At 61.0% G+C, this 10,388-nt stretch overlaps 2 protein-coding genes across 5 annotated transcripts in view; both read right to left on the bottom strand.

The window, feature by feature from the left end:
* WDR90 (WD repeat domain 90) overlaps positions 1–4,445 on the bottom strand; it is a 17,162-nt gene extending 12,717 nt beyond the window's left edge. For all 4 annotated transcript variants that reach the window (XM_014543023.1, XM_005870377.2, XM_014543024.1 and 1 more), the window contains exons 1-12: positions 4,371–4,445; positions 4,000–4,091; positions 3,693–3,869; positions 3,498–3,603; positions 2,988–3,158; positions 2,603–2,717; positions 2,452–2,519; positions 1,737–2,128; positions 1,230–1,298; positions 513–623; positions 293–438; positions 165–222 (exon numbers count right to left, since the gene is read on the bottom strand). In XM_014543023.1, coding sequence (XP_014398509.1) covers positions 165–222; positions 293–438; positions 513–623; positions 1,230–1,298; positions 1,737–2,128; positions 2,452–2,519; positions 2,603–2,717; positions 2,988–3,158; positions 3,498–3,603; positions 3,693–3,869; positions 4,000–4,091; positions 4,371–4,380 — 1,515 coding nt within the window. In that variant the 5' untranslated portion in view covers positions 4,381–4,445. The remainder of the gene's footprint in view (positions 1–164; positions 223–292; positions 439–512; positions 624–1,229; positions 1,299–1,736; positions 2,129–2,451; positions 2,520–2,602; positions 2,718–2,987; positions 3,159–3,497; positions 3,604–3,692; positions 3,870–3,999; positions 4,092–4,370) is intronic.
* An 829-nt stretch (positions 4,446–5,274) lies between these two features.
* FAM195A (family with sequence similarity 195, member A) lies at positions 5,275–10,387 on the bottom strand (the record flags this gene model as incomplete). Its single annotated transcript, XM_005870417.1, has 4 exons — positions 5,275–5,647; positions 5,880–5,981; positions 6,222–6,349; positions 10,296–10,387. Coding segments are annotated over 4 exons (393 nt in total), but the record flags the coding sequence as incomplete, so codon positions are not given.
* Between the last annotated feature and the right edge of the window lies 1 nt (position 10,388).

Raw genomic sequence — 10,388 nt, 5'->3', positions numbered from 1 at the left:
TAAAAATATATAAAATAAAAGTTGGCTCCACCCACAAGGGGTGTAAAACACAAGATACTCTGCAGTGTGTGGGAGGCCCCCTGCGGGGCCGGGGAAGGCCAGCGGGGGAAGGTGCTTCCTGAGTGACTTGGACATTGCCCCGCTTCCTCGGCCCGCCCTGTTACCATCTTCCCATGGCGGTCCTTGCCAATGCAGCAGAGTAGTGCCCCACTGTCGGAGAAGCTGTGGACGTGGAAGAGACAGTCAGTGTCACCAGGGCTGCCCCCACCCACCTCAGCGGCCCCTCACTCACCTGAGGGAGCAGACGGTGTGGACAGGGCTCCGGAACAGGGACAAGCAGCTCCTGGTCTGGAAGTCCCAGAGACGCAGCATGCTGTGGGGGTGTGCCTGGGCTGAGGCCAGCAGAGAGTTGCTCCCATCCAGTGCCAGGGCAGAGACCTGGGGAGGTGGCAGGTTGAGGGAAGTGGTGCAGCCTTTGGGTGCAGGCCACCCCTGGGCCAGGCGGTACCCACCTTGTCTGTGTGGCCGAGGAAGAAGCACTGCTCCCGGGTGTCAATGCACAGGACCACAATGATCGCGTGGCAGGGGTACACGACAGCAGCCCCATCCTTGGTCCACAGGGCCTGTGCACGGGGGTCGGAGGCTGAGATCGCAGGCTGGTGGGCCTCGCCTCCCCACCCTGGCATACCTTTCCCCACATAATGTGCACAGGAGTCAACGGGATGCACACAGCAAAGAAATAGGAGACTTACAGACACATGAATACACGTGCAGGCGCGCGCACACACACACACACACACACACACAGTTTTCTCTGAGCCCTGTCTGCAATGCAGGAAACTTTGGAGTTCAGGCCATGAAAAACCAGAGAGACGACAAAGACTTGGAGCTTGTGTCCAGGAGGGCCTGACAAGCCAGGGCCTCCTCTCCCACTGTCCCCGACCACACCCCACAGGGACCCACAAGTCATGCCCACACCAGCCCCACGCGGCTGCATCAAAGCTTTAGAGGGTAAGAGCTCTCTGGTCTCTGGAAGCTCAAACACTTAGACCAACACTGACCAGCCGGCACTCGTGCGAACAAAGGGGGCCTGTGAGTGACGGTCACTGAGGAAGCACTGAGCCACCGTGCGGACGTGAGCAAGAAGGGAATGCACACAGCAACCTCAGGGGACATAAGGCCTTTCCTCTGACACTTGTCCAACCCAACGAGAGCATGGGACCCCTCACCCATTTAGTGCTGTGGCCCCCAAGGCCAATGACTCTCTTGAGCCTCAGGACCGGATCTGGCAGGAAGCTCTGAAACAGGCAAACTCACTGTGAGACCCCAGAAAGCAAGACCCGGTCCAGCCAGGGCTGCCCACCTGGGCTGGTTCCTGCCTCCCAACAAGCTGCTTAGGACTGGGGGGCTGCTTTTGACTGCTCTGTGGCAGGAAGTCGGGATTCCGGCCACACTGCCAGACCCTCCCGCTGCTGCCCCCGAGGCTCCTGGGGCTGGGAGTTGGGAGCCGGGCACCAGACCCTCCTTACTCTTTGAAATAAATTTTTGCCCAAAGCTGCTTCCTGCCTACTCTGCTTTCTGCCAGGGGGCTGATGAGAAGGGACCCTCAGAGGCCCAACTGCCCAAGCATGGCTGGTGGTGAGCCAAGGCCCAAGATCCCCCTACCCACACCTCACCAAGGCCCCTCCCACCTCTATGGCTTAGACTCCCCTGCCTTCCTCAAGGCATGCACTCACCTCATGCTTGGTCGCATCCTCTGGGGCTGGGGGCACCACAGCCAACTTACAAGCAGACACCGGAGGGCCACTGCCAGCAGCACGCTTGTCCGTGGCCTTCGCGCTGGCCGGGGGCTCTCGTCTATCGACCCCGGAGCCACCCACGATGGAGACTTCTGAGCATTCAGAGGACAGGCCATCCTCTGGAAGGAGCCTCAAGGAGGCCTGCCTGGACTGTGGGGGGGACAGTGTCCGCCAGACCCTGGGGCTACCTTCCTTAGCCCCATCTCTAAGGGCACAGGCACTCACAGCTGTGGGGCCAAGCGTCTGAACCACAGGGGACACGCTGTCCAGCCTGGACTTGCTGAAGGGCCCTGGGCGAGGGAGAAGCTGTGGTACATGTCTCGGGAAGCCTGCAATGAAGCAAAGGGCAGAACCCACTGAGCAGAGTGAAGAGGCCTGAGAAGGATGTGGCAGAAGGCACCGGGCAGGGCAGCAGAGAGAGAAGCCACCTCGTCAGCCGCAGCCCGCCACTGCCCCCAGGCTCCGGCACCCTTCCCATCTGGAGAGCTCGAGGCCCCCAGGCACCCTCCACGCAGCCTCCCAAATGAATCTGGGACCGCGGGATGACCTCCAGGCTAGCCCAGGCCCTTGCAGGCACCACACCGGAGTTCACCACCCAGACACCATGCCGGGACCCCATCTCCCGCCGAGCTCTGCACGCCCACAGGCCCACCTGCCTCAGGAGGGGAGCAGTTCCTCTGGACCAGCTTGGAGGGCGCTGCTGGGCTGTTGCTTGGAAACCTCAGTGGGGCAGAGGGAGAATCAGCACAGGGGCCACCCTGCCCTCCCCTGCCAGCCGCCCTGGGACAGGCAGAACTGCTCACCGGATGTGAATGTAGTGGTCGTGCCAGTTCTCCCCCTTTGGCACTGGAAACGCCATTTCTCGAGGCATGGGGGTGACGGGCAGCTTTGCCCGCCGGGCCTCGGCGACAGTGACAGCTACAAAGAGCAGAGTGCTCCAGGTCTAAGGAAGCCCGGCCAGCAACCTCTCCCAGCCCAGGCGAGCCTCAGCACACCAGGTGCTTGCAGAGTATCGCCTGAACATCTGCCCAGCCACCGCCTCCTCCCACCAGTGTCTTGGGAGCTAGGGCAGCAAGGGCACCTTCGCCAAGTGCCAAGGCCTCTCCTGGGCAGAGAATCCCGGGAGAGGGATGGGTTTGGAGCAGCCCACCGGTAGGCTAAGTGCAGGGCGTGGGGCACAGCCCTCACCTGGGTCGAAGCACAGATCGCTGGTGTAGAGGTTTCGGACCAGCAGGCTGGCACACAGCCGGACGCTCTTGAGATGGCTGTAGCGCCGGTTCAGGTAGACAAGGAGGATGTCGTGCAGGTCCAGCTGCAGGCAGGTCCAGCGGGCACCAGGGGGAGCCGCACCTGCCAGGTCTGCAGAAGGCAAACCAAGGTCAACAGTGCCCATCCTCTCACCAGCCAGCCCACAGTGCCTTCTGTCCTTGGCCTGACCCCATCCCCATGGCCAAAACCATGTGCCCCCCACGCAGGCTGCCCCACTCCAGGCCACTAAGGAGCCCGACTGGGCCTGCCCCGCCTGCGCCTGGGCCTGCCCTACTTCCCAGTCCGCCCTCTGGCTGTCTCTCCCGGACTATCACTGTCCCATTCACGTCCCATCTCTGTGTCACCTTTCCTGGATCCTGCGCCTGGGCCTGCCCTACTTCCCAGTCCGCCCTCAGGCTGTCTCTCCCGGACGTCCCATCTCTGTGTCACCTTTCCTGGACGTCCCTTCACAAATAAAGGGGAACTGAAGCCACGTGGCTGTAGACTTGAATTCCTTGAAGAGGTTGGAAAGGGATACACGGATGACCTGCCTGTCCTGCAGGGACAAAGGTGGCTGTAAGGAGACAAGAGGTGGCACCGGGGGTGCAGAGCCTCCACCACAGACCCTGCTCTCAAGCTCAGCACCTCAGTGGACAAGTCCAGGTGGATGACGAAGTGCTTGGTGGACAGGGGTCGGAAAAGCAAGTACAGGTATCGTCCTGTCAGCCCCAGGGACTGCGCGCTGGTTTTGGGGAGCTGGATGTAATTGCTGGCGGAGACAGTGCCTCTAATGCGATACACAGTGCACTTTAGGGTCTTGTCCTGGAGAAAGAGATGGGAGTGTGCACCACAGAGCCAGGGAGCACCAGGAGAGGCGCTGCCCTGCCCGCATGTGTCCAGGCAGAGAAGAGGACCCCACCCGGCCTGCTGCCAGGCCTTCTGGCTCCCTTACCATCACTGTGGCCACGTCACCCTCCTTAGTGGACCGCTTCCACTCGTCCACCTTGAACTGTCTGAAGACGTTGAGGAATGGGTGCTGCCACACTGGGGGGACAGGGAGGTGTGTGGGGACCTGCCCCAGGTGCCGGACCCAGGGAGGGGCCGGGGTCTGGGTCTTCACGCTCCCCAGTAGTGACAGCAATCAAAGTGCGAGTACTGGGTTCGGGCCCAGGATCGGCACCAACCCGCCCAAGGGCCTGCGATTGGCGCTGACGAAGCCAGGCCGCAGGCTCAGTGCGCACCGGCCACCGGACCCTGCCCGCCCCCCACTCAGGACCCCGGACCGCTCGCCCCCCCACCCGGGTCTGCGGGCCGCGAGCCTACCTCGCGCCATGGCGCAGCCGCTTGCACTGCGCTTGCACTTCCCGCCTCGGCCGCCGCGCGCCCCACGCAGGGCACGCAGCGCGCGCCTAGCAACGGCCGCCTGGCAACGGCGTCACTTCCGCCTTCTGGACCACGTGATCTCGGGCTGCAATCCCCACCTCAACAGCGCTGGGTTCGTGGTAAGGTCTCTTGGGGGCCCCCCAAGACCCTGCCCAGCCTGCTCCAGCCACCCTTTCGCTGTCGCAACCTGGGATAGGAGCCTTTGTCCCAGATCCCTGCGGGCACTCTCAAGCCACGACCCAATAGGGGGGCTCTAGCACCACCAGCTATGGGATCCAGGGAGGTTCCTGACTCGTTCTGGGGTCCATCTCCATTTCCAGAATGACACCCACCCCCAGGAGCGGCCCACACCCACTGACAGCCCAGCCCTCTGGAGGGAGCGTGCACACCTGGGTACTCCCACTTCATCCTGTCAGCCGTGAGGTCACCTGCCCAACAGGCTAACAGTGTCCCACAAGACCCGAGGGCTGAGCAACCCCAGCTCCCATAGTCATCTGCCAGGGTTCCCCCAAAACCTGTGGGACACCTTCCTCCACTGTCCCACGCCAAGTCTGGGAGAGAGGACCAGGGATCCTGAGCCCTGGCCCCAATCCGGGGACCCTGGGACCCCATCCCAGATCCAGTTACAGAACATTGATGGGCCTCCAAGCTGGGCTCAGGCACCTGCCAACACCAACAGGGAGAGGGAGCAGGAGTGGGTGCCGGGGGGGCAGGGTGAGGTTCACAGACGCCCAAGGAAGATGAGCTGGCCCCAGCACCTCTGGCAGGACCCAGGAGAGCAGCTATGCTGAGTTGAGAAGACCCCTTCTACCCGCCACACACCAAATAAAGACCACGCTGAAAAGGCAGTTTCTTGACTTTATTAACCTGGAGCTCTGCCATACCAGCCCCAGGGGCTGGTCCCCAGGCACCGTGAGCAGGATTGAGGTCAGACAGGTTCAGCCCCTGGCAGCCTGGCACAGCTGGGCCAAGGGGTCAGAAGGTACAAAAGTCCAAATGCTGGCACTTCAGGTGTGGCTGGCGTCCAGCCTGGCCCAGAGGGATGCACGACCTGCTGCAGTGGGTACACGTGGTCTTCTCCTAGCAGAGGGTCTGCCATGTGGCAGGGCCAGGCCCGTGCAGGCGACGTTCCTTCCAAAGCGGCGGCTAGGAGCAGTTAGTGATTCTGGCCAGGAACTGCTGTGCCCACCACTCATCCAGGTCAATGGGCACGAAGTCTGTGGGCAGAGCAGAAGGCTGGGCAGTGATGTCGCCTCCCAACCTGTCAGCATCTCTCCCCCTCAAGCTGACCACAAGCCCCTCACTCAGACCCCAAATGCGGCAGGCAACTGTGAAGATGTGGGTCAGGTTCAAGTCCCCTCGGCTATGCCCTGGGACTAGAACCTGGCAGGGCCCAGGTCACTATGGCAGGGAGTGGAGGGGTCTCCCTGAGGATGGGGGAGGGCTCACTTTGCAGTCTGGGGTTGGGGGTCCTCTCGACATACTGCACAGGCCTCGGACTGCTCTCACCGGCTGGGCCACCACCCAGCTGCTGCTCCACTTGCTGCCAGGCTGTAGGGAGAGGACAGTCAGGCTGAACCAGGTCCCTGGAACCCTGTCTCCCCCCGCCCCCAGGGCCTGGTGGCCACTCTGGACCACAGCCCAGAAGTGGAAGTAGGCAGCCTTCTGGACTGTCGCAGGACAAACAAGTTGAAAGCCAAGGAAGAACCCAGCGCTCTCACAGCTGCAAGTCAGGTTACAGTGGGGAAGAGGAACAGTGGCCCAGGCCGTAACCTCGAGCCTCCAAACTACCTTCGGACACAAAGCGGACATTCTCTTCGTGGGCCAGTGTGTAGGTCTCCTGGGTCGCCCCGGTGGATGGGGATGTGGTAGGGGGCCGCCGGCCATTCACTCGGTTGAACACAAGCCTTGGCCCTGGACTGTGGGAAGAGGGAGGAGGTGATTGGTGACTGTCCCAAGCCTAGGTGCTGCCTGGTGGAGTTCCGGGCTCAGGCCACACCCACCACCCCCAGGCCAAGCCCAGCCTCAGCCCTTCCCTGAACCACAGCCTTCCTACAGCCAGTGGCCAAGGCCTCTTTCCTGCAGGCCTGAGCCCCCCAGCAGCTCAGCTCACACCTGCAACCCCTGGCCCTGAGGCATACCTTTGTCCCAGTTCCCCAGCAGGGCTCCATGTTCAAGGCACACAGGCACCGTCCCCCCCAACCACCTGCCTCCCACCTCCCATGGACTGGCCAGGCCTCCAACAGCCCAGGTTCTGACTAGAATTGTGACCAGGTCACTCTGTCCCAACCCCACCCACCAGGTACAGTTCTTGGCCATTTCTCTCCACAGAAGCTTCTCCATCTCATCAATGCCCCAGAGTGGGAAGAAGAACCCAAACAAGAGCCCAGTGGCCTCTGCTCCAGGCCCCATAGGGATGAGCCCCAAGGAATGGCACGCAGTACGGGGTGGGCTATTCTTCTTGGGGAGGGTGGGACTGCAGCCCCGGCCAATCCCTGCCAGCCCCAGACAGGGGCAAGGCTCTTGCTCACAGGGGTGGGGATGCTGAATGAGGAGATGGCCCCCGGGTGCTGGAGTCGGCCCAGTGGGCATGCTATGTCCAGGGGGCCGCTGGGCCCATCCTGGCCAGCTGGACCCAGGGCGGTGATGGGCCGTGGAGGGAGCAGGGCCGCACCTAAAGCAGGAAGTGGGAGCCGGGAGTCCTGGGCTGCACGTGCCACTCCGCCAGGCACTCTCCTGCTCGCCATCCTGGGCTCAGGTGCCCCACCGCTGCTCGGACTTCCTCCTCAGCCGAGAGGGGCACTAAAATAAAGAGGAGCGTCTGAGGGGCACCGGTCCCACCAGCTCTGGGCTACAGGGACTCTGCAGGGATGGGGCTCCTCCCAGTCTGAGCTGCACAAACCAGAGGGTGTGACTTGGACAGCCCCTCACCTGCCCCACACATACATGCACGCGCACACACACACACACAGGACTGCAGACTTCAGGAAAGCTTGCAGGCTGGATACTGAACAGGGAATAAATAAAGGGAAGTGCAGCCCTGGCCTTCAAATCACAGGGACCAAGGTGGTGGCTGGCACCAGCCCGGCCACCCCCTGTCCTCTGTGGGCAGTTAGTGTGGTTACATAAAGCCAATACACAGGCCCTCTGGGGGAAAGGGCACAGGCTCCCATGTGCTCCATGGATGAAGGCCACCCCGTGCCTGCTCCCAGGGACACTGCCAACCGGCAAGCTCCAGCCCACAGCACCCAAGTCTCTGCTTAGCACCAACAGGGGCATCTTCTCACCTAATCCCTTCTGAGGCCTCCCAGGTAGACCTCGCACCGGTTTTCAGCCCAGAATCTGGGCTCAAAGGAAGTGACCTGTCCAAGGTCACCTGCCGTGATGGGTAGCAGCATCAGGCTTAACTGCACATCTATCTAACCCCAAAGCCTACAGCTCAGTACAGGTCCCAAGCCCCCTCCCCACCTGCCTGACTGTCTGCCCCTAGACCTCTGGTGGCCACATGCCCCATTTTATCTTCTTCCCAGCAGTTGATATAACCTCTCTCCTGTCTGCCTCTGGCTGGGAGGGAGAGCTTGTCAGAAGTACAGACCCATGTGGCCTGTTCACCACCCACACCCATGACCAGCTAGAACCCAAGCCTGTCCATTTGCAGCGGTTCTCAACCTTCTGGCCCTTTAAATACAGTTCCTCATGTTGTGACCCAACCATAAAATTATTTTCGTTGCTACTTCATAACTGTAATGTTGCTACTGTTATGAATCGTAATGTAAATATCCGATATGCAGGATGGTCTTAGGCGACCCCTGTGAAAGGGTCGTTTGACCACCAAAGGGGTCGCGACCCACAGGTTGAGAACCGCTGGTTTAGTGGGTCAGACACTGTGAACATCTGCAGAGCACCAGGCCTGCAGAATGGATGCAACACCTCCTCCCTCCAGGGCAAGTTGGGGCAAGGATGGGGAGTAGTAAAAAGGCTCTGCAGAGGAAAAAAGGGAAGGTGGGCGGGAAGTCAGGGGAGAGGCATTTTAGAGAACGGCCCCCTGAGAAGGTGCAGTAGAGGTCGGGGCGCCTCCTATATAGGACAGCTGGCTGGCTGACCTCCCAGTGGGGCTCCTTAAGGCCACAGGGACGATAGCGGGCAGTTCAGGGGAGGGGGAGTGACCTAGGAGACAAGGGCAACCAGCACAGCCAGCACACTCTCTTCCTGCTCATCACTCTGCACCCTGTGTGGACGGCCCAGCTCCCTCAGGTCCAGCTTGTCAGCACCCTTCTGGCCGGGGACTTGGCAGGCTGCCTGTGCCCACTGGCTCAGGGCACGCTGAAGACGGAGGCGAGGCCTCCTGGGAGTTTTACGGGCTCTGTACTCTTTCCCACACCCTTCCCCAGCAGGCGGGACATGGAGAGGAAGGTGATAGTTTCTCTAGGTAAGAGGGTGGGGAGCACCCTGGGCCATTCCAGCCCCAAGCTACCTGACTGGGTGACCAGTGGTAGCTACACACCTGTACCTAATTTCTTCCCCTGGGGAGTAGGGGGCTGTGAAGACCAAGGCTGTCAGCACAGCCTTGGTCCCAGGGAAGGTAGCTACACACCTGTACCTAATTTCTTCCCCTGGGGGGTGGGAGCAGCCCTGAAAGCCGCTCACTTCTCTCCCCAGGAGGCACCAGTGACTGGCCTAGAACATTTTCCTCTCTAGGATAGAGCCCCAAAGTGTCAACTCAGCTCAGAAGGGTCCCCAAAGGATGCCTCCACCTGTGGCATTTGAGGCCTGTAACTGAGGGAGAGGGGCAGGCTGAGGGACAACTCCCCCACTGTCGCCCCCCCCACACACACATCCCTGACCTCCTGACCAACTTTAGAGGCTGTTGGTCCTCAACTTGGGAAGTGCCCCTTGCCAGCACCCTCCTCCTCAGCACTGCCTCTGGGGATTAGAGGGCACAACTGTATTTTTAAGGAGGTCATGAAGTTAATCCACAATGTGCTTATATTATTTTTTATAATCATTATTGAAGTAGAAACCCAATATAAAAAAATCCCTGAGAGCACGTGAGGACCACTAAGAATGCATCTTCAGACCTGTGGGGATTTAAAAAGCCCAACTGGAGAATTTCTCCAGATCTCAGGGCACCCCTTCTAGAAAAAAGAAGGCTTATGGCTCCTTGGTCTAGCCCAGTGGTTGGCAAACTGCGACTCGCGAGCCACATGCGGCTCTTTGGCCCCTTGAGTGTGGCTCTTCCACAAAATACCACGTGCGGGCGCGCACGTACAGTGCGATTGAAACTTTGTGGCCCATGCGCAGAAGTGGGTATTTTGTGGAAGAGCCGGTATTTTGTGGAAGAGCCACACTCAAGGGGCCAAAGAGCCGCATGTGGCTCGCGAGTCGCAGTTTGCCAACCACTGGGCTAGACCAAAGCCAAGGCCAGGGCTTGAGCTCTGGGGGAGGGGAATCTGACCTCCAGCTCATGGTAGTGTGAGGCCAAAGTGTCCAGGACTGAGCCTACTGCAACTGCCCTCAGGCTCTGGGCACCAGCCAAACTGCTGGTCAGAAAAGGCGAAAACTGCAGGCTCCAGAGAGCCCTGGGCATCTTTGGGGGCCTCCAGGGCCCAGCCAGGGTGTTTGGGGTGAAGGGCAGAGGAGAGCAGTGGCATGGCAACACCGGAGGGAACCACGTGCCCAGCTAGCTCTGCAAGCAAGGAGTTGGCAGCCAGACAGGATCCTTGAGGGCCAGCGCCCTGGGCCGTCCTGCACCCGCCCTGGGCCATCACGCACCCGCGGGAGCGCAGAGCAGCCAGCCTTAAACCTTGGCCTCTGAAGCCCAAGGTCGCCCGGACGTTTGACTCAGATGCGTGGGGCCCCTCCGACCTTGGAGCTCGTCGGCTTTCTTCCCGGGTCCCCCGGGGCCCGTCGTGGGGGTGTCCAGCCCGTCGGGCCCAGCCCCATCCCACCCAGCCTGGT

The sequence above is a fragment of the Myotis brandtii genome, unplaced genomic scaffold (assembly GCF_000412655.1).
Source record: "Myotis brandtii unplaced genomic scaffold, ASM41265v1 scaffold317, whole genome shotgun sequence".
NCBI classification, from domain to species: domain Eukaryota; kingdom Metazoa; phylum Chordata; class Mammalia; order Chiroptera; family Vespertilionidae; genus Myotis; species Myotis brandtii.
This window is presented reverse-complemented; position numbering and strand designations above follow the sequence as displayed.